This window comes from Ictalurus punctatus, chromosome 24, assembly GCF_001660625.3.
Source record: "Ictalurus punctatus breed USDA103 chromosome 24, Coco_2.0, whole genome shotgun sequence".
Taxonomy (NCBI): domain Eukaryota; kingdom Metazoa; phylum Chordata; class Actinopteri; order Siluriformes; family Ictaluridae; genus Ictalurus; species Ictalurus punctatus.
This window is the reverse complement of record NC_030439.2, coordinates 13,479,673-13,506,147: the sequence shown is the minus strand read 5'-3', so window position 1 is coordinate 13,506,147 and position 26,475 is coordinate 13,479,673. Positions and strand designations below refer to the sequence as shown.

At 36.8% G+C, this 26,475-nt stretch overlaps 1 protein-coding gene across 1 annotated transcript in view; it reads left to right on the top strand.

Annotated features, from left to right (window-relative positions):
* Positions 1-326: 326 nt before the first annotated feature.
* Positions 327-26,475, top strand: part of calcr (calcitonin receptor) — a 56,644-nt gene continuing 30,495 nt past the window's right edge. Inside the window, exons 1-2 of the mRNA XM_017455177.3 lie at positions 327-724; positions 25,614-25,677. Coding sequence (XP_017310666.1) covers positions 25,633-25,677 — 45 coding nt within the window. The 5' untranslated portion in view covers positions 327-724; positions 25,614-25,632. The remainder of the gene's footprint in view (positions 725-25,613; positions 25,678-26,475) is intronic.

Sequence of the window (26,475 nt, the reverse complement as noted above, 5' to 3'; positions counted from 1 at the left end):
CCCCCCCCCCCCCCCCCCATTGTTTTTTATTTCTTTTTTTTCTCGGAATGTTTGGTCCTTAATGCGCCAGACCCTCCGCCCCTGACACTTTTCATGGCGCACAGCGGCTCTGCGCGTTTTTGCGCCTTTCCATACAGTGACGAGGAAGCTGTCTTGCGATCACCTGCGTTGCCAGATTGTTCATCAAACCCAGTCCGTATTAATTTTTAATTCCTTTGACCTAGTATAAAATTTGGGTTGATTTGTTTATTATCCAGCAATAGTGCCTTTCTGATAAATTAATCTGTTATTATTAGGGATAGTATAGTGAACTAGGCGTTTTGATTTACGTGATTGGTGGGGGGAAAATCAAGTTATTCTGGCAACCAGGGTCGATCAGCTGTGAGTCCGGGAGAAGCCCGGAGAGCTCGTGGAAACGGCTGGCAGTTAGAAGCGCTTAGACTACCGACAGCTCAGCTGAAACGACAGTAACCACCTTTGCGTCCTCGTCACAGCGCTCATCAAAAAGTACTCATCCATCATTTACACCAGAGCTTTAATTATTTTCATATTAAGTGGATATGGTTTTTAAGAGAAATAAACAAGAGGTAAATAAGGTAAGAGAGTGAAGCATCACCGTGCGTCCTCGGCAACTTCTCAGTGCGCTTCAGGATGGAATTCAGTGGTTTACAGTCAGGGCATCAGCACTGAACACAACGAGGACTTCACGTTTACCCCTGCAACGGTAAGACTTCATATTACCTTGTCACATGAGCCTAATGGTTTTCCCATGATATCTGGATGTTCAATTATGTTAGAATATCATGTTGCATTTTCATTCCAGTGGACTTGATGGATCTTTCTCCAGTTGATCTTTGCTTTGAGTTAGTTGTTGAGGTCAGGTTACAGAAATCAGCAACTGATAACGTCCAAACCCATGCACAAAGTAGCATATCCAAATATTACACTACTTGACATAAATATAGCTGGTTTCTGTCTAATTTCTCAAAACAGAAAGCAGTCAACAAACACTATTCACTGTCTACTAGCAAACACTTGAATTAGCCCTGAATGTTTGATCATTATTAAATATCTTATTTGTTGTCTGTGCCCATTCAGTAGGCTGTATGAAGGAACCACCCTACTCTTTCAAAGAAAGCAAATTTCCTCCAGGCTACAGTATGTTTGAATTAAAATTATATCCCATGCATAACAGCACTTCAGTAAGCTATTTGACATCCTTCATTGCAATGCAGTGTAAAGACATATTTCCTCTTTAATCAGGAGATGCAGACACTTTTACATTCTTTACAGAGCAGCACTCTGCCATCTCTACTTTAATGCTGGAAGATTCAATTGGACGTACTCTAGGTTCACGCATAACCTAGAAATAGGCTACAGTTGGAAATTGTATAGGCACGACGGAAAAAAGGAACCATTACAAAATGAAATATTATGGACCATGCCTTCATGCCTGACCAAAACAAAATAGACAAATTGTGTTTAAATGTCTTTTTTTCCCCCCTCCAAAAGCATTAAACACCCAGTAGGATTAATGGTACAGTGTGATGCAATATTGTTCTCTATTTAAGGAGCTAAATCTGGGTCTTCTCTGAATAAACTACATGGAAATGCATTTAAGCTTGGTCTGAGAGAGAGAGAGAGAGATAAAGTAAAAGAAAGTAAGATGAGGAGTCTTGCCCCCGTAGGGCAGATGCTTGTCATGCTCTTAAAACATTTTTACAATGCGATATAGGCACATTAATCACTGGTTTGCCTGTGTCCATTGCATGCTGCCACACCATTATACAGATAAGATAGAGAGCATACCAAACGCAAGTACCCCTCCAGCTCTGTGTCACAAGACTTAAAAAGATCCAGGGCACAGAGTAGAAAAAGAAGAAAAAAACATCGCAAGAATATTGCTCAGTGATATTCCTCAGTCTGCTTGGGTAATAGTCATTCACTTGCTGTGATTCAATCCTAATCGTGATAATGACCCATGTTTTATTCATTGGTGTGTGTACAGTGTGCCCCCGTGTCTTAGCCAATTTCAGCATGCCCGCAGAACTTAATTCTTACTGTCAAGGTGATTTACCAGGAAAGACACTTGCCCAAAACCTGTAAAGCTTTTTGTAAATGATCAGCCAGATTGCTGTAGAATCACATTCCTCATTCTCTTAACTACATATCGTTCATATTATTTTCACTGTAGTTACTGAATAATTCATACAGTTACTCAGTAATCTGCTTTAAAATAAATTACTGAATAATAAAATGCTGGGACTTGGAGTAGTCGGAGTTTACATTATGAGCTTTATTGACCACAAATGCAATAGAATTATCTTTAAATGGTTAGAAAATATTATGCGTGCTTATATTTGATGTACAGCTAACAATATGCTAATTGAATCCAAAGAATTGTACTCAGGATTGCCCTAAAGTGGTTTTATATGCATAGTTGATACACTAAATATTGAATCTATGTATATTGGAGGTCAGAATGTAAATGTCATGATGACTATTATATGTAATGTAATGAACTTTTATATAAAATTTTAAATGAGCTGGCTGTTTATGTCATCTATACCAAACATGAGGTATCAATAGGTGGAGCTACGGTACAGTCATATGCTGTGAGATGCACTGTGCAGTTGGTAGTTATTCATGCTTTGAATAGCCTCCTGTGAAGTGTGACAGACATTTCAGGTTAGTTGGAAAGTCAGTTTAGCATTTCTTACAACTTCACTGCTCTCATCCTTCCTTTTGTACACACTGCTTATATATTTATATTTATATACATGTAGGTTATCGTCCTAGATAATCTGATTTGAAAGTCCATGTGAGAGTCTGTGATTTTTCATTGTTCTCCTCATTTATGTAACCTCATTTAGTTTTCCCAATGATGCACTTGCACTATTCTGATAAAAGCACTCATCTCCATTAGCACTTAGATCCGAATGCATGATTTTTCTGGGGTTTTTTTCTTTGTTTGTTTTTATTTTTTAATTAGGAGTTAATTTGTTGCTAGGAATGGTTGTCTGACTGAGATGCCTTATCTATGAGAGTACTGTAATATGAATAGGGTGTTTTAATATGAGTTTCTGTGTGTGTGTGTGTGTGTGTGTGTGTGTGTGTGTGTGTGTGTGTGTGTGTGTGTGTGCGGACAATTATATTCTTGAATGATTTGTTTTTGTACTTTCTTTTTGTTACTTACCTTTTTACTTTAGTAATGATTATTGATGAAGCTCTCATGATGAAGAGACATAGAGATCGAGAGAAATTATCATGTGGGTTCTACAGTCATCAATTAAATTTCGTAACATTCGGTACAAAGTTGGATCACCTCGAAAACTTGAATTTAATGGGCTCGTGGCTTTCTCATAGTAGTCTATGTTGTCCACTTATTTCCCATAGTGCGATGTCAGTTGTTTAATTTAACACGCTTTATAAAACTGATGTTCCATTTTCACTCTTTATGGACTACTAATACACAGGCTTCATGTGCTTGCACACAGTCAGGTGTGATATTGTTGCTTAATTCTTTCTCTCAGCGTAATAAACTGTATGTAGTTTGGTATGACATGGGCTTGTGTATTCAAGTTAGCACTGTATGCGTCATTGTCACTACAAGATTGCTTTTCCTCTTGTAATGAGGACGCAGTGATTGCTGTTGCTTTATTATGCTCAGCACTGTGAGGTATATTTAACTCTGAAGTCAATCTGATGAAAAAAAGGGGGAGAAGAAATGGGATGCAATTTGATATAATATATATGACAGACACTTGGTGACATTCTCCATTTATAGTGTTTTGTCTTTATGTGTTCTTTTCTGGGCACATTTATTCATGATACCAAACGTTTGTGTGTATTGACTTTCAAAATAACAGCTGCCTTTGTACTTCACTGTCAGCTTTCTTGGCATTGTGTAATAGTCTCTATTACGTGTCCATGATAGACTGAATTGATTCGCATTGTTTGATGGTTATTATAAACCTTTGACTGGCAGAGGAGTTTAGATGATACAATCTTTTAGATAATAAGTGTCCATGGTATATGACAGATTGAATAGTATTTGACACTTGTACATTTTTAAACTTTTAAACTTTTAAATAACGATTTACTGTAGAATCTCCTTTAAGTATGTTAATATTTGAAATATGGATGTCAAACAGTTACATTTTGACTGAGGACTTCACGTCACGTAAGGAATGAAACATCATGAATAAGCATCATGAATGGGTTTTTTTTTTTTTTGGAGAGAGATAATTAAATATCACAAGTGTATGCGCTGTATATAATAGAAGATGAAAAAAGATTCAATGAGTTATATTTTAAAACAATTCCTTGTAAATGTAAAACAACACCAAAGAAAATTGTATAAGCACAAGAAAATTATTTATCTTTAAATTGTCATTTAAGTTCATATTTTAACCTATATTTAACTTAGTTCCTTCTTAGTTTATTCGCAATAGAACATTGTTTCATAAAACACTGACTAACGCTGTGATCTGGACTCTAGACAAATAATCATTTTTCTGAACGAGTCTTTAAATGTCTGCAAATCTGTTCCTGTGATGTCACATCAATAACATTCATCTGTAATATGCACATGGTCATCTTATTTCTGAATATCGATCTGCATTTTCCCTGAAAGGTCACATGACAGCATGTACAAGCCATCTCACTAATGCTGAGTTTGTGCAGGCTAAGTCAATACGAGTTCAAATGTCTCATCCAAATGTCTTCATTCCAAGGAGGAAATCAGTAACATGTTGATGTGTGTTTCCTTTTGATAAGAGTCATGCTTCACAACATCTCCCCTTTAAATGCTTTTTTAAAACATTTGCTATGTTACAATACAGTAAACAGTATTGCATTAAATATTTTTGCCTAAATCTAAATCTGATCATTGATTTCCGTTTCCAGTCCTGGCATCCCGTTGCCCCAGATTAGTTCCATGTGTTTCCTCCTCTAATGCACCTCATTTATCTCATCAATTTGCAATCATTGAAGAGTTGAATTAAAATGACAGACAGAAATATGTCACTAAAAAGCCAAACAATATGACAAAATTGTTTTCATGTAATACTTCTGTACATGTGAAACTGCCTTCAGCCATTTTTCTGAGTTAATATTTTTTTTTTACTTCAGATATAAACTTTCATGTTAGCCAATCCCCTTCCTTTGTTTTCTCAAAATTCTTCTTTTCTGTGCTGTACATTCCTTGTTTTTAAATGGAAGGCCTTTAAATTTGTGTGCAGAGCCACTAAAAATCACAATGTCTTTTTTTTTAAATAACAAATGTCCAGAGGTTCACAAGGTAATTATAATGTGGCCATTATTAGCCTCTCTCTCTCTCTCTCTCTCTCTCTCTCTCTCTCTCTCTCTCTCTCTCTCTCTCTCTCTCTCTCCCCTGTGTAATAAAATTCAAAATGCACACATGGACCTGTAATCAGAAATGAATTTAAAGTGGTGAAGTCATCATTATGGACAGCTGTGCACAATGGTAAAGTTTTATGGATTCATTATTTCACTAAGAATATTGTGATTATTTTCTGTGTTTGTGTTATGAAGCGTACCATCATCTTGATATGCTGTGTATTGAGCATCTGTGGAATTTGAGCATTGCTTTGTGTTTAGTTTTTTGGGTCTCAGTGGATAAAGATGCACATTATGTGTAAGATTTATTACCATCTGTGTCTGCATTCCAGCCAAGAACTGAAGTGATTATCATTGGAAAAAGGTGTGCGATTTGAATTCAGAGATGTTTTCAGTTGTGTTCAGTATTGTGTTGCATTGTTTTCACTTCAGTTATTTAGAATATTATTTCAAAGTTAAAAAGGGGAAAACCAACTTCACGGTGTTCTTAATATAAAGTTCACACCGAGGGAAATGATCACTTTAGAACATTGCAATGTTGAAAAGAGAGAGAGAGAGCTAGCAAGAGTTAGACAGAGACAGATAGATGCTGCCGCGCAGTGCCTGCTGTAATTGGAAGCACACCCCAAAAAGAATGTGTGCATGTTTTTTCTTTGACTTTGTAAGCAGCTTTTCAGAAGGTTGAATTATATGCCACTGTAGGATTAACATAGTATGGAGATGCTTTCACTGCGTTATATATATGTCAACTTCAGATCTGCCCTTTTACCTGTTGCCTTTTTTGTCAGCTTTCTCTAGGAACACTATACATTCAAGGTGACCTGTTTTCCTCAGAAACATCACGCATACATGAATTTGAGCTACAAAAGTATTTCTGTATTCAAATAGTATGTAAAGTATCTAACCCAAGGAAAATTAAGCTTGGACAACATGTTCAAATGTTTAACTTATTCACACATGTTCTCAGGGTGAAAATATGACACTACCATTTTCGTTTTGTGCCAAGTGTAACTTTCACGTGCCAAAGCACTGACACATCTTTGGTGAAGTTGCCGTCTTTTTTGTGGCCAGCACACTTTTCCTGGCTTCTGATGTATCCTTGGAAAAGTGTGGAAAAGAGTTGTTTTTTTAACACCTGAATAATAATGCTACTGTCCATAGGTTAAAAAATAACTAATTACCATATATAAAATTAAATATGCAATCTAAAGAAAAAATATCCATATTCAGTGAGTTGTATGAGAATAAAAATTCTATTAACAAAAATGTCTTCAGCCCCTTTCACTCCTTCAACTTCCAGATGCTGTCCATACTTCCTTACTCTTGTAACATTCCTCATTCTTGTAACTAGATAAGTTTTCCTTTAGTAGTACCGAATAAGTCAAACCTGTCACTGATTATTGGCCTGGAGTTTAATGCATTTATTATACTTACTCTTACAGTAGTGATGTACTAAAATAAAATACTTGACCACAGAACTGAAACTGAAATTTAGAAAAACCTCAATTAAACCCACTACTACTATTACTACTACTACTACTATTACTACTACTACTACTACTAATAATAATAATAACAATAATAATAACAATAATTATCTGTACCATGAAACAAGACAGTTGGAGATTGGAAAAATATCACCCAGTCTTTTCCAAATCTTCAGCTGCCTGTTTTGGTGACCCTTTGCCCACTGTAGAATCAGATTCCTGTTCTTGGCTGACAGGAGTTGAACTCAGTGTGGTCTTCTGTTGTTGTGGCCCCTCTTGGGGCAGCTGTGGTTCAGGTGGTCGAGCGGGGTGTCCACTAATCGTAGGGCTGGCGGTTCAATTCCTGGCCCACGTGACTCCACATGCCGAAGTGTCCTTGGGCAAGACACTAAACCCAAGTTGCTCCCGAAGGCAAGCTAGTGCCTTGCATGGCAGCTTTGCTACCATTGGTGTGTGTATGTGTGTGTGTGTGTGTGTGTGTGTGTGTGTGTGTGTGTGTGTGTGTGTGTGTGTGTGTGTGAATGGGTGAATGGACCAGTGTAAAGTGCTTTGGAACCGCTAAGGTTAAAAAAGCACTATATAAGTGCAGACCATTTACCATTACCCTTTACCTCAAGGTGATTGTGCATTCTGAGATGCTTTTTTGCTCACCATGGTTGTAAAGAGTAATTATTTGAGTTACTGTAGCCTTCCTGTCAGCTTGAACCAGTCTATTCTTCAACAATGTTCTTCACCATTCTACAAACAAGGTATTTCCAACCACAGAACTGCCACTCATGGATGATTCAGGACCATTCAGTGTAAATTTTAGAGAATGTCATGTGTGAAAATCCCAGGAGATTAGCGTGTTCTGAAATGCACAAACCAGACCACCTGGCACTAATAACCATACTACCGTCAAAGTCACTGAGTTTATATTTTCCCCCATTCTGATGTATGATGTCAACATTACCCCTGATGGTCTTGATGTGTATCTGCATGATTTTATGCATTGTGCTGCTGCCACATGATTAGCTGATTGAATAACTATGGGACAGCACAATGTAGTCACAAACAGTGTCATATTTAGTGGTTGATATTTCAGCGTATTGAACTTTGGAACATTCAGGACAAAAGAACAGTGTAATAATAATAATAATAATAATAATAATAATAATAATAATAATAATAATGTGGATTTGTCTATGTTATAATGTGAGCTCAGCATGTTCCTATTAAAATGTATTCACTTAGTTTGCTCACTGATTAGTTAATAGTAGTCCATGTCCAGGCCAATCCAACACTCTAATGGCTCTTGTGCGTCTCTGATATTAATATAGATAGTAATTCTCCTGCTGAGCAAGTGCACATATCTGTGAGCAGTAAATTCTGATTGTCAGATACTGACATCAAACTGAACACATTCTTTGCTTTTTTTCATTCGGCTATATACTGCAATAACTTATAATAATACATTTTAATAAACTCTATAAATTCTCAAGTCTGACTGGTTTAGAACGTGATAAACCGATCAATCCCATATGTAAGCTCTCTGTAAAACCTTCTTCTGACCTTTTGGCCCACAGTGAGTAAAATATAGAGATAAACATAAATTATGCAATGAAGGTCATGTGACTAGTTTGGCTTATTAGGTTGTGAGTGTTATCCAAGCTGTAATGAAGGGAATACTCCAATTACATGTCTGTATAAGCAATACTTCACTTTTCATATATGTCAGGACTCTGGCTGCTCTCCAGAGAGAAGCTGTGAATAGTGAACTGGAAACTTCTCCTTGGCCTAAGCTTAAACCCACTATATTTACCTTTATTGACACATTCTTTAGCCGTTCTGCAGCTCCTCTGGAGCAGTTAGCATGTTTTCCTCCTCAGCAAAGTGATCATGGGTCAGTAATGTTGTCTTGAAGACTAACATTGGGCTGCGTGTTTGATTAATGTTTCTTATGGAGGAGAAGAAGGAAGCTGTTTGCCTGTTTTGGTCATGGCTGCTTTCAAGTGAGACTAAGCATGAAAGTGGTTCAGAATTGCAGAAATGAACAGTGTGTGTGGACGCTGTGAATGAGCACACAGACAAGAGCAAAAATGTATTCTTTTATTAGTGTAATTAATGAGGAGGGCTGTTTGGTTTATGTGAGCCCTTACAGTGTTGCGTGACTCTCTCTTGTGCCAGTGCAGCTGGACTCTCGTTTCTAGAGCATTGAAACTGGATCCATGAGACATTGCTTGTTCACAACGTTGAGCAGAAAACCACCTTGGATGTTCTTTTCCTGCTTGTTTTTGTTTTGCTCAGTGAGTTTTGTAATAAACAAAACTGTTCAGTTTGTTTCTAGAATCACTGTTCATTTGTGATTTCCTGATTATGTCATTACCTTCACAAATAGGCTGATATACAGATCAGCAATGATATCTGTTATTGTAGAGATTAATTCCCTGCAAAGTGAAGGCACATGAACATAATAAGATAGTTCATCCTTAACATTGGGGTTAAAAGATATCGCAACAAGATGCTGGAATCGTTTTTGTGATACTGACTCATAGTGCATCACTTTTTTACATTACAGAAATGGAATTGAATATGTGATAGTATTTAGGGAGCCCTTTCCTTACCTAAATACCTTTAAATGTACTTTATACACATTTATGTCTTTCACATACTGATGGACTAGGTCTGTTAAAGATATCCTGACTTTCAGTTATTTTTAGCTGGATGGTTTTCACAGCAGATAACAACATTTAGAGTCATATAGGCTATTGTTTTAGCAACAAGAGAATAGTTTGAGGTTTTGTTTAGACTAGTGTCCTAAGATGACAGCTGTTAGAGATAACACACAGTTTTATAAAGTTAAAAAATAAATACTGTTGGCCTTGTTGACTTAGCTAGATTGATTTGCTAAGCTAACCGTATCTATGTCTGCTTATAACGCAGTTATGTAAACAGCTAGTACTCTAGCTCTGTTGCTAGCTAGCAAACTATTGTCATACATCAACACCCCTGCTAAGTAGCATTATTGTAAGTCAGTGCTTGTTGTGTCTTTGTATTAGACTATAACTTGAGAAAAATAAAGTAGACATTCTGAGGTAAAGTTAACTCATGTATTAACCAGAGCAAGAGAGAGAAACCTATCAATGCGCATGGCTAATTACCAATCAGAAATCAATGCTTAGGGGAGTGATTCCACTTAAAGAAATAGATCCACTCTAAACACTATAGTGCTAGTCTATTGTGAGAGATCAAATTGATAGCATTATATGTAACTTGATTTAAGGTGAACTGATTTTCACACAATTTGCATTTATACAGTGTCATTCATATCTGCATTGGGATAATGTAAATGTGCAGTGGGACAGAAATGATCATAAACCAAGATCAGCCTGTCCTGAGCAAGTGTTTTAACCTCAGTCCATATTTCAGAGCCAACATAAACAAATGACACTAGTAGTGTAACGCCAACACTGAGGAAGCAGTACATGATATTCACTTTTGAAGCTGTCGCGTAGGTAAAGTTAATTATCACTTGCTGAGTTACTGTTTTCCAATGAATATGTTTTCGAGAGCTCCCTGCCTAAATATCACAAAGTTGGCCAGGCATTTTCAGCAGCGTTAACGCTAAATAGTGATGAACGCTAACTTACATGTGTTCATTTGGTTTCTTCACCTCAGGACTCTGACTCCGCTGTCACTATCAAAAGCTCAAAGCAACGAACATTTACTTTGAGATGAGTTAAGATTTGGATGATGACGTCGGCATACGTGATTGGACAATAATTGAACACATGTTGTGTTGGTCACTCTGTGAAATTTTGTTCTTTTTTAACACAATTATTGGATAATTTAACACAACATGTGTTTAAATAGTGATTACACAAAAAAGGTGAAGGATATTAACACATCCTTTCTGAATGTGTTTCTACAAATAAATCTAACAGTCTGTTCATGTGAAAACAATGAACAACAATTTACCTGTATGGCATGTATGGTGGATGCGCCACATAAATGGATATTAAACCATGTGTAGTTATTGATATGTTGTATGGTTTAATTAGTGACTAGAGTAGCATTGTTCGGAAGGAGTCTCCATTATCAATTCTTTGTAACAGGGCTAATGCTGTAACTTTGTTTTCCGACATGGGATGGTCTTCAGAATGGAAGGATTTGTGGTTTCTCTGCAACATGACAAGCTGCCTTTTATTGTCTTATTAACTTCAAGAGAAAAAAAAAGAGACTGGTAAGGAAACTACTGTTTCTAGCTGCTCTGAAGTAAGTGACAACAGGAATTCTCGGACGTTCAACAACATTAAACAAATAAAAACTATGCTGTGTCCCTCTTCAGTTAATTAAGAAAATATTTTGTTGTCAAATTGCTGTTGTATAAGAGGAATTAAACACTTTGGGATGTTGTACAGTTATACTTCGGGATAGATTAAATTGCCCTGTCAAACCACCATGTCTTAAATAAATGACATATTAGGCATCTCAAAATAGTACCTGAGATCTTAAAAAAGTGCAGCCTCTCACTCATTTAAAAAGTAAGGTGGAATACACTGCTATTGTTGCTATTTTATTCGGGGACATGCTTTAACTTTTAAGATCAATACAGCAAAATTTACTCAGAAGCCTTCCACACATGCAGCGATAGCGTGATTAGACTCATTGTGTGTAAGGGGTTGAAAGAGTGGAATGGGCCAGCTGAGAGGCTGAGATGGAGTGAACAGCTCCAGCCAAGCATTAAATGCGGTGCAAGTGAGCTGATGCATGAGAGGCAGCCGAACACTGTTCTGTTCCACGGGAGCCCCGCCAGCACTTTCTTTTTTTCCGCCTAGATGGTGACAGTCAAAAACGTCCTCTTGGCTGTGCCGCACAAGTGTGACAGCTCTGTCTGGCCGTTTTCATAACAAATATCCTCATGCCTCATGCAGCTATTTTCTTTGTGACATTAAAAAAGAAAGTCACAAACAACATTTAGACTGCTTCATGATTAAATTGTGTAGTAAATGTGCATTGCATTATTTTAGGTGAATATAAACCTCACAAACTTCTTTCTCATCTTTTTTCTGCCTGAGAAACCTGTCATGCATGCTAGAAAATTAAACCACACTATAGAAGAGAAAAAAGATCAACACAATTCAATATGTATTAATCACTGTTATATTTGCAGGACCATTTCCCCTGTGAGTCTGCAGGGTGAGCTTTTCCCTTGTCTGCTTCCAGAGAGTTATTTTGGTATTGTTTACCCCATGTTTGATTTATCATTGTAAAGTTTGTTCCATTAATCAAACACAAACCCATCACTATTTTACCTTTTCAGATGCCTCTATCTGAGATCTCATTTATTGCTTTAGCATTTGCCTCCAAGGACTACCACAGGAGTTCCACATAAAATTTATTATTGGGCTTTAGTTGGATTTCTGTCTGGTCTCATATGAAAAGAGGTTTTTTACAGAAATTCTTTTATTTTCCACAGACAAATATTCCTGCTCTTCATACTCAATTGTTATTTACTCCAGTCAACACGCAAATAGCTGCAGCTCTTGCTATTAAATGAGTATGAGTATATATTTTCTTTCCTTCTAGTTATTTTGTTGACATATGTATTAACGTACTACAAGCTAGCTTTAAAAAAAAAAATCACAACTTCAAGTTTAGTTTCAAATGATGTCTTAAAAAAAAGAAAGAAAGAAACTCCAGTATCAGTACTGTAGAAATACAAAAGATATCAACACCTTCAAATTAAAAATGAATAGTGACTTGCTAGATAAGCAATAGTATCAATTTGGAGGTACTACTAATTACAGTAAATACTACTAATGGTGTGTTTCAGCTGCATTTCTCTATAAGCTACATGGCAGCAGAAAGAGCAACCTTGCAGTTTTAAATTTAATCTCTTTTGGCAACAGCCCTCCCTTTTTAACATATTAGAGCAGAGTATTGACAGACATAATATTACATCCTAATAATAATACCTTATAAATTATATTTTTGAGCTGCATGTAAGGTGAGAAATATTTTAAACAAACAAACAAACAAAAATTGGGGTCCCCCCCCCAATATTGTCACTGGTATTATTGGGGGGACCCCAATGAGGTTCAATGTGCATACGTTTACATAGCGCCTTTCTAGATACTCAAAGCACTTTACATAGTATGGTGTAGGGAGGGATCTCCGCAACCACCACTAGTGTGTAGCATCCACCTGGATGATGTGACGGCAGCCATAATGCGCCATAACGCCCAGCACACACCAGCTATTATAATTATAATTATAATGAAACATATACACTGCACAATACGAAGTGGAGTTGAGTTTGTTTTGTTTTTGTAACTTGGTATGTTACAAATATTACTTTTAATGCTATACATTAAGAATTCATTGTGCATAATTAAGGTTGCCATATAGTATAGTGCATTTTCATAGGTAGTTATAACAATGTGTAGTATGCTTTTAAATGCATTATAACATGTTATGAATGTGTTGATAGTTCATTACCAATATGGCCTTTGTAGAAAGTGTTCTAGACATTGCAGTATGTTTGTGCGCTAGTGTTGTTTTATGAGAAACATGTTTAATCAGCTTGACTCAAAAGTTACAAAAAAAAAACCCTCTTGAACCCAAAAACTTTGTTCTTTTAAAAGTTAAATATATTTTGTAGCTGAGTGCTGACAAATGTTAATGCATTGTATTTCTGAAGCCTGTGGAGTCAATAAACTGTTTATTTTCCAAATTACTTTCTAAAAGCATGTATGACTCAAAACTGAGGCTCTAAAAAAGCCTTCCTGCTATAAACCTTCCATTCTGATATTTCTTAGTGTTGACTGTTGAAATATATAATATCTCTTGAATATCAAATGTAGTTTTTGCACCTTTATGAAACAGGATAAATCTCCAAATTTTTCCTAAGAGCTCCATTTAAATCAACCATTAGAAAAATGCATTCACAGAAAGCTGCCCTACAAAGAGTGTCTTGAAGGTTTGGAGGCCATTTAGCTGGAGCTGAGCAGATTAATCTGGACACCATGCTGCTGCTGAATAGGACAGAGGACATATAGGTCAGCCAACATCACACGTGAATGGGGTGCCCACTGAGTAGGACAAAGAGACCACCATTGAAGAGGTTCACTAGTGCACTTGACATTACTTGCTCCCCTATATTATACGCCATTTTAGAGATAAAGTATATAGGAAATACAGGATATATTTTTTCACTATCCTGAAGGACAAATCAGTGAGCACACGTTAAGGTTAGACCTACTGTAATTCCTTTTACTCTTCTCATTCTTATCTGACACTCAGTTCTCATATTAAAAATTGCAAGTGATGTGGAATTTATCCTCCCTTTTCCTTCTTCCACCTTCTTCTGCCTCTAGCTGTGGGTTTGGATTTTAAGGATGTATGAATCAATTTATGAATACATTATCAGTACAAACTGATGTGTTCTAAACATATAGAAATACAGATACACAATATGACAGATAAGCTTGCCAGAAATAGTTACAGGCATCCCTGAAGAGGCAACAAATAAGTTGCATAATCTTTTTACTTTCATGCTGGTGAGTGGTCAGATATGAAGCTTGTGGGACAAAGAAAGATCACATTCTTTAACATGAATTTTACTACCCTACTACACTGTAGGTCAAAAGAGGACTAGTATGCTCTTGTTAGGTGAGAAATACCCGGATGGTGTACTGCTTCTTGTGAGATTTTGCAGTATGCAACCGAAGGAGTCAAAAATCCCATAATGCAATGGGACTGTTGCGGATGAGCTCAGAAAAATAAAATAGCAGAAACGTTTGGCTCTTTTTAAGTATTAAACCTTGGTTAAACAGGATTGGTTTAACAATACTCAAAGAAATTGTTAACTTTTTAAGTTTAACTTAAATAAGAAAATAGTTGTCATAGCATTTGAAGCCTTTTTTGTGATCTCCATCATGCCTTAACCAGCAAAGCTAACGGCAATGAATTTACCGTTAGTGTGGTTGCTTTAATTTGGTGGTCCCTTTAAGATTTTTGTGTTTATGATGACATCGAAGGTCAAATGACAGTTCCAACATGGTGGATGTAGTATGTCTGGGATTGTATTCATACTACACACACATACTGATTAGTACATACTGTTTCAACAGCCGTGCACTAGGTACTGTCTCAGTATGTGGACGGAGCCAAGCAAAAACAATGGGATTGAAGAAACAGTGCCACATACATCTGTATTTAAAAGTAAACAAACAAAAAATAAATAAATTAGAGCTACAACAATGAATCGATAAAATCGATAATAATCGATTATAAAAATCGTTGTAAAGGAATGTAATTATCGATTAGTTAGTCTATGCATGGCAGGGGTACATTTACTCATTGCGTTACTTCTGTTCTGGAAACAACCATTGGAGAATACAGACCAAAGTTCTGTACCAAATGACGTACTATACACTTACACTGTACTGTCTAGTGTATGACATTTAGAAGGGTAGTATTGTCTGAAATGGAATACTAGTGTTTTTTTTTTACTAACCAGAAGTATAAGCCATTTCCCAGTTTATGGCAAATGACATCAAATGCACGTAATACAGTTCTGCAAGATTTAGCAGAATACCCAGAGTCAATGAAAGTGAATTTCTTCCATTTACTGTTTATATCAACCTTACCTTTTATTCCCAACATGACCTCAGTCACCATCAGACAGAGGCGTAATTGTCAAGTGACAGCGGAAAAAAGTGTGTGACCCAAGTCCTCTAAGACATGGGGGCATTTTATATTAAAAACCGTGAAGAAGATGAGGTTTAAGTGCAGAGAAAGCAGCATGGCTGGAAATCGCATCTTCAGAATCAAGAAGGAACAGTGCTTAGTGATCTTAGTTCTTCAAAATTTGTAAAGATACATTGTCAGGAGGAAGCTTTTCCCAATATACAAAAGAGGAAATATTGCTCTTGAGATGGCTATAACTGCTCTAAGAGGCAAATAAGCACATTTAGATATTTGATTTGGGCCACCTTTACTTTTTTATGTAAACCTTGCACGTGTAATTTAAAAGAGTGTTAAAAAGTTATTAAAAGTATTAAACTGCTTTACTGCAAGTAAAAGTGCAATTATTCATCTTTACTCTGGTAATATAATTGAAGTACATCTTCCAATGACTTACTCAAGATAAAGTAGAAATATACCAAATTTTAAATTTCTAAAAATTTGCGTTTAGTAAATTGTCATGCCAGCACTGGAATCCTCCAGAATCCCCACGTCCCAGACCACACTGCGGCCTACAAACATGGCATGTTCACATTCACCAGAGTTCTAATCATACACACATGTTCCCAATCACATCCTTTATAAACAGACTTTGGCCTCTTACCCATTTGTGAAGTAACACTCATTGTGTGCATACCTGAATTTACCAAGCCTTGTACTACATGTCTAGATATTCTGGTTTTTAATATTGCCTTACTCTCTGGTTTTTGGACTTTGGGATTTGCATAGTGTTGTTTGCTGATTGTCTGACTACTTGCCTGTCTCTGCTTATGTTTTTTTGCTTCACATTTTGGATCTGTTTGCCAGTGTTTTCAGTAACTTCTCTAAGTTTAAGTTCGAATCTCAACAATGTCACAGCCAGCCGTGGCTGGGAGTCATGAGAGCCACTTGGGCATCAAGTTGGCTGTGCTCTCTGGTTGGGAGAGATGGTATTACTACCTCTCCTGTCAATCACAGTGACACTAGCTAGTCATGTACATCTGTGAGCTCATGTATGTGGGAGAGAGCAGATAGCACTTTCCTCTGAGTGTGTTATGCTGCCCTGTGACACAACACGACCAGCAGTTCGGAAAGATGTGCTTGGCTGCCTTCACATGTCTCAGATAAAGCACAAGGAAGCTTTTGTTTTGTAATTTTTTTATCCTATGATGCTGGATCTTACAGTGTTGTGAAAAAGTATTTACCCCCATCCTGTTTCTTCTGTTTTTGTGTATATCTCATACTAAATAGTTTTAGATCTTGAAACAAAATACAACATAAAACAAAGGAAACCTAATTAAACACACAATACAGTTTTTATTTATTTTATTGAAGCAAAAAAAAGGTTATCCATCGCCTATTATCAATGTGAAAACCTAATTGTCTCCTTAAATTTAAATCAGGTTGTGGCACCTTTAGCAGCAGTATCTGCAACCAAATGCTTCCGATAACTAGAGATCAGTCTTTCACTTACTTCTAGGACTAGGACGTACTCCTATGCTTTGGATCATTGTCTTGCTGCATAATCCAGTTACGCTTGAATTTCAATTTACAGACTGAAGGCCAGACATTCTCCCTTAGGATTTTCTGGTAGAGAGCAGAATTCATGTTTCCCTCAATTATTATAGTTTCCCAGTCCCTGAAACAGCAAAGCATCTTCACACCGTGTTCTTCTGGGTTAGCAGTTTTTTCACCTTGCCACTCTTCCATAGATGCCATTTTTGCCCAGTGTCTTTCTGATAGTGGAGTCATGAACATTGACCTTTATTGATGCAAGAGAGGCTTGTACATCCTTTGATGTTGTCCTTGGCTCTTTTGTGACTTGCTGGATGAGTCGTTGCTCCTGGAGGAAATTTGGAAGGTCAGCCGCTTCTGAGAAGTTTCACTACTGAGTCGAGTTTTTCCAGTTTTTCCAGAGATAATAGTTCTCACTGTGGTTCTTTGGAGTCCAAGAGCCTTTGAAATAGCTTTGTAACCCTTCCCAGACTGATGCATTTCAATCACCTTCTTCCTCATCATTACTGGAATTTCTTTTCATTTTAGCATAGAGTGTTACTGGGTACGACCTTTTAACCAACATCATGCTGTGGAAAACGTTCTATTTAAGTGTTGATTTGATTGAATAGGGTTTGCAGTAATCAGGTCTGGTTGTGTCTAGTCCAGCTGAACCCCATTATGAATGCAGTTTCATAGATTTGGGAAATTAGTAACTACGGGGGCAAATACATTTTCACACAGGCCCAGTTGTCATTGAATAACTTTTTTGCTTCAATAAACACAATCATTTAAAAGCATGTTTTGTGTTTACTCAGGTTGCCTTTGGCTTATCTTAGATTTGTTTTCATTTTTGAAACAATTTAGTATGAGATAAACACAAAAACAGAAGAAATCAAATACTTTTTCACAGCACTGTATGAGACACCCTGTTTAATAGCTATAAAACATATGAGTTTGACTGAATTTAGGTACAAATTGATAGCAGTGAAGATTAATTAAAATATTAATTAAAATATATATTACGTATTACATACTTCCAAAGAAATTGGTCTAATTTTATTCTGTGTTTAGAAAGACATCAGCAGCATGAAGGCCAAACTCATCTAAACTATTTTTGCATAAGCCAGACAGAACAAAATGTATTAAAGTGTTAAATGAAATAGTGGCCTTGTTCTAGGTTCTACTACCTGCCCCAAACAAAAAATTGGACAAATAAAATGTAACATTCTGTGTGATCAAGTGATATTTACCAAGGTTAAATGGTATCTTTTGGGGCTCGGTAAACTGCCTGGGTAAAACCTGAACTATTTTACAAAGGAAGATGAAGATTAGGGATCTATGATTAGCATTGTAAATGTAGTTTGTTCTGTATTTAATGAGCCATTATTATTCTGTCTTATAAAGTGGTGAAGACTGATCATAATCAAGGCCATTTCCAATTTAACAGTTGACACATATCATTTCCCCTATTCTCAGTTCCTATTACTCTCCTTTAATTCCTGCGTTAAGAGTCCTTGATTTTCTGCAGAGTGCATGCAACGGTATGAATTGAGCTGAGAAGAACTAGAGACCATGTGGCGCTTGGCTGACTCAGAGTTGGACCGAAGATGGATTACATGCAAATGTGACTCGTCACGACAGAGGGCTCAGCTTGAAATGGATGTTTGGGTCAACGAATCCGACTCCCGCAAGTAGATGCATTGGCTTAAGACAGATGGAGGGGAATGGTGGTGAGGTGCAGAGTTTCGGTTAAGTGAAATCACACATTTATTTAAAGGTTAGGTCAAGGGAAAGCATGTTAAGACAGGTAATCATTAGGATACATACTGTCCAGCCGAGATGAACTTTAGTGCTCTGAATGCTGTTCATTTGGTTTGTGAAGTAATAAAATATATCCTTTTTTTTTTTAGCGGACACACATTAGTAGACACATTTTACTATTTTGAGGGAATTATGAAACATTTTGTGTAATTTGTGTTATACTGTATCGTTTTTAGTCTGGCACATTAGATTGTAAATGGAACTATGACAGTGAAGTTAAATGCAGAATATTTAAGGTTGTTTATGTAAACCTTGGAATGGTAGTCATTTCATACATACAGTACAGTATGTCAGGAGATGTAATTTAATAAATAAATTACTGTCAAATATCATAGAGATAAAAGCCCTGCCCCCTCTATTCAAGTAGACAGGATCAAATCATGATATCAGTGATGATAACATTATCAATGTTATTTGTATTCAAGGCATATCTTATATTCGTTATCAGAACACCCATGGTCTTCAGTGAAATGCATGCTGAATGGAATTTGGGATGATTGACTGACTTGGACAGTTAGGAACATTATACCCTTAAACCCTGAGAAGCTCATAAGTTGCTTTAGTGTGCTTTGGGTCATTATAGTGCTGCAAGGTGAAACACATTTTCAGTCATTTGGCCGGCTTCGAGCATTTAAGATGGTGCTGTACACATCAGAATTCACTCTGATGCGTTTTCACGTCATCTGTAGAGACGAATCAGACAGTTTTGCTCTCGGACCCTTATGCCACCATGTTTCACATACCCAACAGTAATGAGTTCTCTGAAATCATCTGCTTTAAATAAGTTTAAACTAAAATGGATTTAATAAAACCTTATCTATTAATTCAATTGCACCAAACTTAAAACCTTATTTAAAATGAATCCATATTTTGTTGAAGCCAAACTTTAATCTGGCTTATGTGGTACATTTTAATTAACTTTAACTCTGTTGTTCCTTTACTTCAAACTCACGTTTCAATTTCAGTTAAGTATTCATTTTAATTTATTGCAGATGATGTGGCTTTTTTAAATGGCAATATATATTAGATGGATTTCAGAAACAAAAGAGTTCTACAAAGACTTAAAACTAAACAACAGATCGTTGAATAGATCTAAATTGTGTTTATTTCTTTTCTTTTCTTTTTTTTATTTCAGCTCAAACAAACAATCTCCAGCTTCATTTCTACTGAACATTTCTACTGAACATTTCTACTATTTTGTGTTTCTAAACATTTCTAAATTGTGTTTAATCGATTTCGTTTTGGTGCAGCTCACCCGTAATGCTGTGTGTGCCTATGTGTCTAACATGTTGTCCTACTTTACTGTCACTTCTTTTGTCCAACAACCTGATGAAAATGTCCTAACAACACAAATGTAGTGCTGAAATTTCTGAGATGTGAATTTGATATCTTTGGCATTAAAATAGTTCTATCTTTTTGTCAACAAGACTTAAATTCACCACTGAGTGTATGTGATAAGTTTTCATGCATTCATTCTTTCATTAATTTTCAGCAAATGCTTTATCCTGGTCAGAGTTCTGTGGCCTATTACAGGAACCCTGGGCATAAGGTTAGAATACACCCTTGAAGGGATGCAGAGCACCATGCACACACACATTTACACCCATGTTCACACCTAGGGCAGTTTTAGCATAGCCAATCCACCTACCAACACCTACCTGAGAACCTGGAGGAAACCCTAACAAATATATACCTCATTATTGCTCAATATCTTAAAATGACAAAATTACCAGTTAGAACTTTATAATCCCAAGGTCTAGATGAATTTTTTCTGCATAACATAGAAGCAAAGTGTACAAAATATGCATCTGATGTGGATGTACATAGACTCTAATTATAGCTGGCAAACGTAGCATTTTAGCACCGTTTCACTTTAAACACCATATGCTAGAAAACTAAGCCAAAGCAACACAAATTATCACTCTGTCCAATTGTAGTTGACCAAACTGTGAATGTTTTCACTTGAAGGCTTCCCTGACTAACAGCAGTGATTCAGCATCACTTCTTCACAGCATCACCCTGCTCTCTGAACCTTCTTGTGAAATAGTATCTGTCATCAGATAATAAAGTTGAGAAAGTCCACTGTGCATTGCATGGGATGCTGAGCAGCTTGGTGATAGAATTCCTTATCACTTTAAATGAAACTGACACACTCCTATAGAAGGAGAGCTGAAATTGCACCATTGCCATGTGTGGGGAAAAAGCCACATCATTACAAAATGGATCTGAACATTTCAACTGGACAATTTTAGACAATTCTTTGTCCATGTAGTAATGCTTCCAGACGGGTTTCTTGTTTTGGCAAAATGCACTTTGGACAACTCATCACCTAGCCAACCAGCATTAGGACAGAAAATGTCTTTCTTTAATGGAAAAACGTCACACCTTATCAATCATTTGTCATATTGTGGTCTAGTAATGGTTCAGGAAATCTGAAAATTCCTGTAGCTGCCATGTGAAGGCTTCAGCAGTCAACCATCAGTTCTCTTCATCTCCGATTAACTTTATCACTGTATCTCATCTGAGGCAATATGGGATCATCCAAAAGTGACAGCTCTTCTCTCAGTCCCATCATGAGTGTTGATGCTGAGCTGGAAGGGTACTAGATGCTGTTAAAACACTGCACAGCTGTATGTGCCTGCACTTGATCTACAATAAGTGCATCGAGCCCTTACGCATAGCTTTGCTGGGAGAGAGCATCGCACGTCCCGCTTAGTAATTGGGTTGCTGAATTATGGACAGTCCATTGAATGCATTTTCCCATCTACTTGTTGAGAATGCTTGGTTCCATTTTTGGGCTATATACATGTCATACCTATTAAAGCTGGTTAATGGCTCTTTGCTGTACAGGTGCTATACTTTTTAGGGTCAGCGGCAGCACGGCTAATGGATGGGGAATTTTCATGCACCCAAACACTCTAAGCCAACCATAATGGTGCTTTTCTGATGGGGAAATTGCCTCGGGGTATGAAATGGAAAATAGAAACTCAAACATCAAGCCAAACACACATATGTTAGATGAATCACCTAGAAAGCTTTAATGCTGGGGCACAAAGAAAAACTGCAGGGTTTAAACACTGACACAAAGTAGATGGCACCCTGTCTTTATTGTCAGGTTCATCACAGTGCTTTGACCTTTGGGGGATGAATCACACTAAGCTGGATATCTTCATCTCTAAATAATGTGTGCTGTTTTTTCTTTGTGCCATTGTGCATCCTAGGCATTCCATCACAGTTGACTTTAATGACTGGCAATTCACTTATGCCACATTTTCGTAACTGAGAGATGATACTGATGTGAGCGGCACTGTCATTTCTCTATCCTCAAATACTATCTCGGAAATGAAAAGGAGCAGTATGTCTCTAATGAGGCTGTCTATAATGAGTCCTCAGCTGCAAGGTAAAAGACAAGCAATGCTGCAACTGTGAGCACAAAAAACTCACAAAAAACTCTAGTTCAGACAGTCTGACTGGATCCTTTATCATCATAGACCTTATATGTCTGTTATAGTTTCTTTATTTGAGACCTATGATGGATGCACAGGAAGCATTCCACATTTTAATATAGTACACAATACTGACATAGACTACAACCTTTGTTAACAGTAATGAATAATGTGTAGGGTGCAAGAAGTTTATTTCAAAGAATACAGAACAGCAGAGATGAAAACTTTGAGAAGTTGGAGCCAATTAAGGACCTACACTCATAGTAACTAAATGCGAGTCATTGCTACAAGGGCACACTTCAGTGAATTTTGAAAAATGTTTTAAGGTACATTTCCCAGCATCCAATTCTGGGTTAAAATTGAGTTTATTTGTTTGTTTGTTTGTTTGTTTGTTTAAAAACTTCTATCCCCAGTACATAATTTATCATCTGCAATGACATGCAAAGTTTTACATTTTCATGATTTCCGGGTGAAACAATTAATCTGTACTTCTATTAAAAATTTATCAACAAAAATTCCATCATGCAAAAAATTAAATCGTGTGGCACAGTGGGTAGCGTTGCTGCCTCACAGTTCCAGGGCACTGGGGTTGACTGGGAGCTCAGGTTACTAACTGTGTTTTTTTTTTTTTGACTGTTTCCCCCATGTGTGTGCGGGTTTCCTCCTGGTTCTCTATATACCACCAACCTCCACAGGCAGATCATGTGATACCGTGAGATGAACTGGCGTCCAATCCTAGGTGTGAATAGGTACAATAAATAGTTAGGATAGTTACAAATCTACAAAGAGTGCAAATGGGTGTCTGTGGTACACCAAGTTATAGCATAAGGTAAAGTTTTTTTTTCTTACCTAATACTATTATATTACTGATTAGTATGCTGTAATGCTACACAGACAGTGAGAGGTTGGTGCTGTTCTGGCAGGAAATTGACTCATTATAAAGTGTTCTTGCTTTGGGTACAAATGACCTCACTTGCTGCACAGGTGTATAAGTCAGTCACTGACGGAGCTCCTCTGCTTCCTCAAAGTGGCCCGCTGCAGGTGCTGAGAGTTCTCCATTATAGAAAAAATTTTGTTGAGGGTTTCAACGATTGTCAGGGTAAAAAGGTGGCAAATAATTTGCAAAAATAAAACAAAACAAAAGTATATACTCATTTGCTAACAATATACAGTATATACGTGCATCTAAAAAATGTGAATATTGTGGAAAAGTTATTTTTTCCGTAATTTAATTCAAAAATTCATATATTATAGATTAATTACACATAAAGTGAAATATTTCAAGCCTTTTTTTATCTTGATGATTATGGCTTACAGCTAATGGAAATCAAAAATCTCAAAATAATAGAATAAAGACTTTATGATACAAAATTGTCACAGTGTCATATTCCTTGTGTCTAGCTACTCTTGAACCAGAGACACTGTCAGAAGAGTCTTACCTGGGGTAAGGAGAAAAAGAACTGGACCATTGCTCAGTGGTCCAAAGTCCTCTTTTCCGATGAAAGTAAATTTTGCATTTCATTTGGAAATCAAGGTCCCAGAGTCTGGAGGAAGAGTGGAGAGGCACAGAATCCATGTTACTTAAAGTCCAGTGTGATGATTTGGGGTGCCATGTCATCTGCTGGTGTTGGTCAATGCAGTGACAATGCAGCATCTACCAGGAGGTTTTAGAGCACTTCATGCTTCCATCTGCTGACAAGCTTTATGGAGATGCTGATTTCCTTTTCCAGCAGAACTTGGCACCTGTCCACAGTGCCAAAACTAGTAGTAACTAGTTTGCTGACCATGGCATTACTGTGCTTGTTGGCCGGCCAACTTGATTGACCTGAACCCCATAGAGAATCTCTGAGAGACACCAGACCCAACAATATAGATGAGCTGAAGGGTGTGATCAAAGCAACCTGAGTTTCCAGAATACCTCAGCAGTGCCACAGGCTGATTGTGTCCATGCCATGCCACAGTGATGCAGTAATTCGTGCAAAAGGATTAAAGCCCCTACCAAGTATTGAGTGCATAAATTAAAATACTTTTCAGAAGATTGACATTTCTATATAAATTCTTTTCTAATATTTTGTGATGCTGGATTTGAGATTTTCATATATCATGATCATCAAGATGAAATGTGTACATTTCACATTTCACTGTGCAACTTTTCCCACGATATTCTATTTTATATATATATATATATATATATATATATATATATATATATATATATATATATATATATATATATATAAAATATAAGACCCACAACAAGTATTTATCTTTCAGGTTACACACACACATTAGCACATTTATTTGGGATATTGTTAAATTAAAGTCTAAAATTCTGTTTGTATAAAGTAAATTACTTCATCTTCTTCATTTTGTCCTAAGGGAAAGAACACTACAAAAAGTGTTTTTCCATTAATCCGTTTTCCGTTAATGAAACTGTTTCAGTGTACTGAAGTGCTCTCAGAAAACAGAGTTAAAATTAGTCAAAGTTTGATATTTTTTGTGCCTGGTTGCCAAAATTCCATCTGCACTACAGGTTTGAGAGTAAAAAAAAGCAGCAACACAAAAGTACAGGTTTGGAAAATGATGTGTGAGTGTAAAGATGAATTGCACATTATGGTAATATACAATTTTATTCCCAGACAAACTAACAAAGGGAATAAGACCTCTGACTCTTGTCGATTAGAGGCTGTATCAGATGGCAGAGTGGATCCAGCTTTCTGGATTGTGTCCATCAGCGGTGCTACCCGCTGAGGTGCTGAAAGCAAACACGCACTGAGGGAGTCCGGTTACGCGGCAAAGTAATTATCTCAGAAAAAGTGGATTTACAAGGTGTGACTAAAAAGATCCATTGGGAAAGGCAGTTTGACAGGAAGCCAAATGCCTGTGAAAAACCAAATTTACATCATGCTGATAACACAGTGTTGATAGTTTAATTGTTTGGTTCATTCATGCATCTTCAGTAACCATTTTATCCTGGTCATTGTAGTGGATCCAGAGCCTAGCGAGCATTAGTTGTGAGGCAGGAATACATTCTGAATGTGGCGCCAGTCAAATGAAAGGTATCACACATGTACTTTTACATACTCATTCAAACCTAGAGGCAATTTAAAGTAGCTAATCCACCTACTGGCATCATTTTGGAAAGTGGGTGGAAACTGGAGAACCCAGAGGAAATGAGGAGAACATGCAAAACTCCACACAAACAGTAACTCCACAATAAATCAAACAGCAAATCTTATGTAAGCCTGGACCTAATATCCGCCAAACACTTTTTTCTTTCTTGTCTTTTCAGACAGATAGAATCTCAGAGCATGGGTTGGAAAGGTATCTACAGGCTTTTAATGTCGTTTGTATTGGTGAGTATGGAAAGATTTTATTCATAGTTTTTTTCAGCATTGCAATTTCATATCTAGTTGCTTAACTTAAGTTGTATCAAAAGATACAGAGGTTAAGCTTAGGGTTAGGGGAGGGTTTTGTATCCATAGCTTTTCTTGCAGCGTTAGTTGTATGAAATCCAACCACATCACACTTGTTTGTTTAAGTTTGTATGATTTTTCATAATATCAGATTATATTTGTTAGTTCATGTCTTGTCAGATTCAGGTGCAATCAGGAAATGGGACAGATTAACATAATAACAATTATTATTTCTAAAATGAATAAAAACTACTACATTTCAGAAATATACTATAATCTGATAGGATAGGGACAAAAAGTTTCCCATCATAGCTGCATTCCCCATACACAATAAAATGTTGTACTTTGCAGACGGACATTTACTGTATGAACACAGTCTAGTCTTTTTCACACCGACGTTGAATTCACACTGTCTCAAGTCTCAAATCCTGTAAATTGTTTTCTGGCCAGTTTTCTCACTCCATTTTTCCACTTTGCAAATCTGTGCCTAGAAAGAGATTAATTTGATGTATTTCAGTACTCCATCAGACACTAATTGCTTCAATTTGTTCAGAAATATGATATGACTCCCCCAAAAATGATGAAGAAAAATGACTCCAGGTACAATCTCTCCAGTGTGCTGTTTAGTGTCAATGGTGTAGTAGGCAGGTCTCATATGGAAAATGTAAAACCCTCCAGATATAATCAGTTCTTTTACAGTGTGACAGTGGTGTATAGCGATCTGGCAGGAGGGGAAGC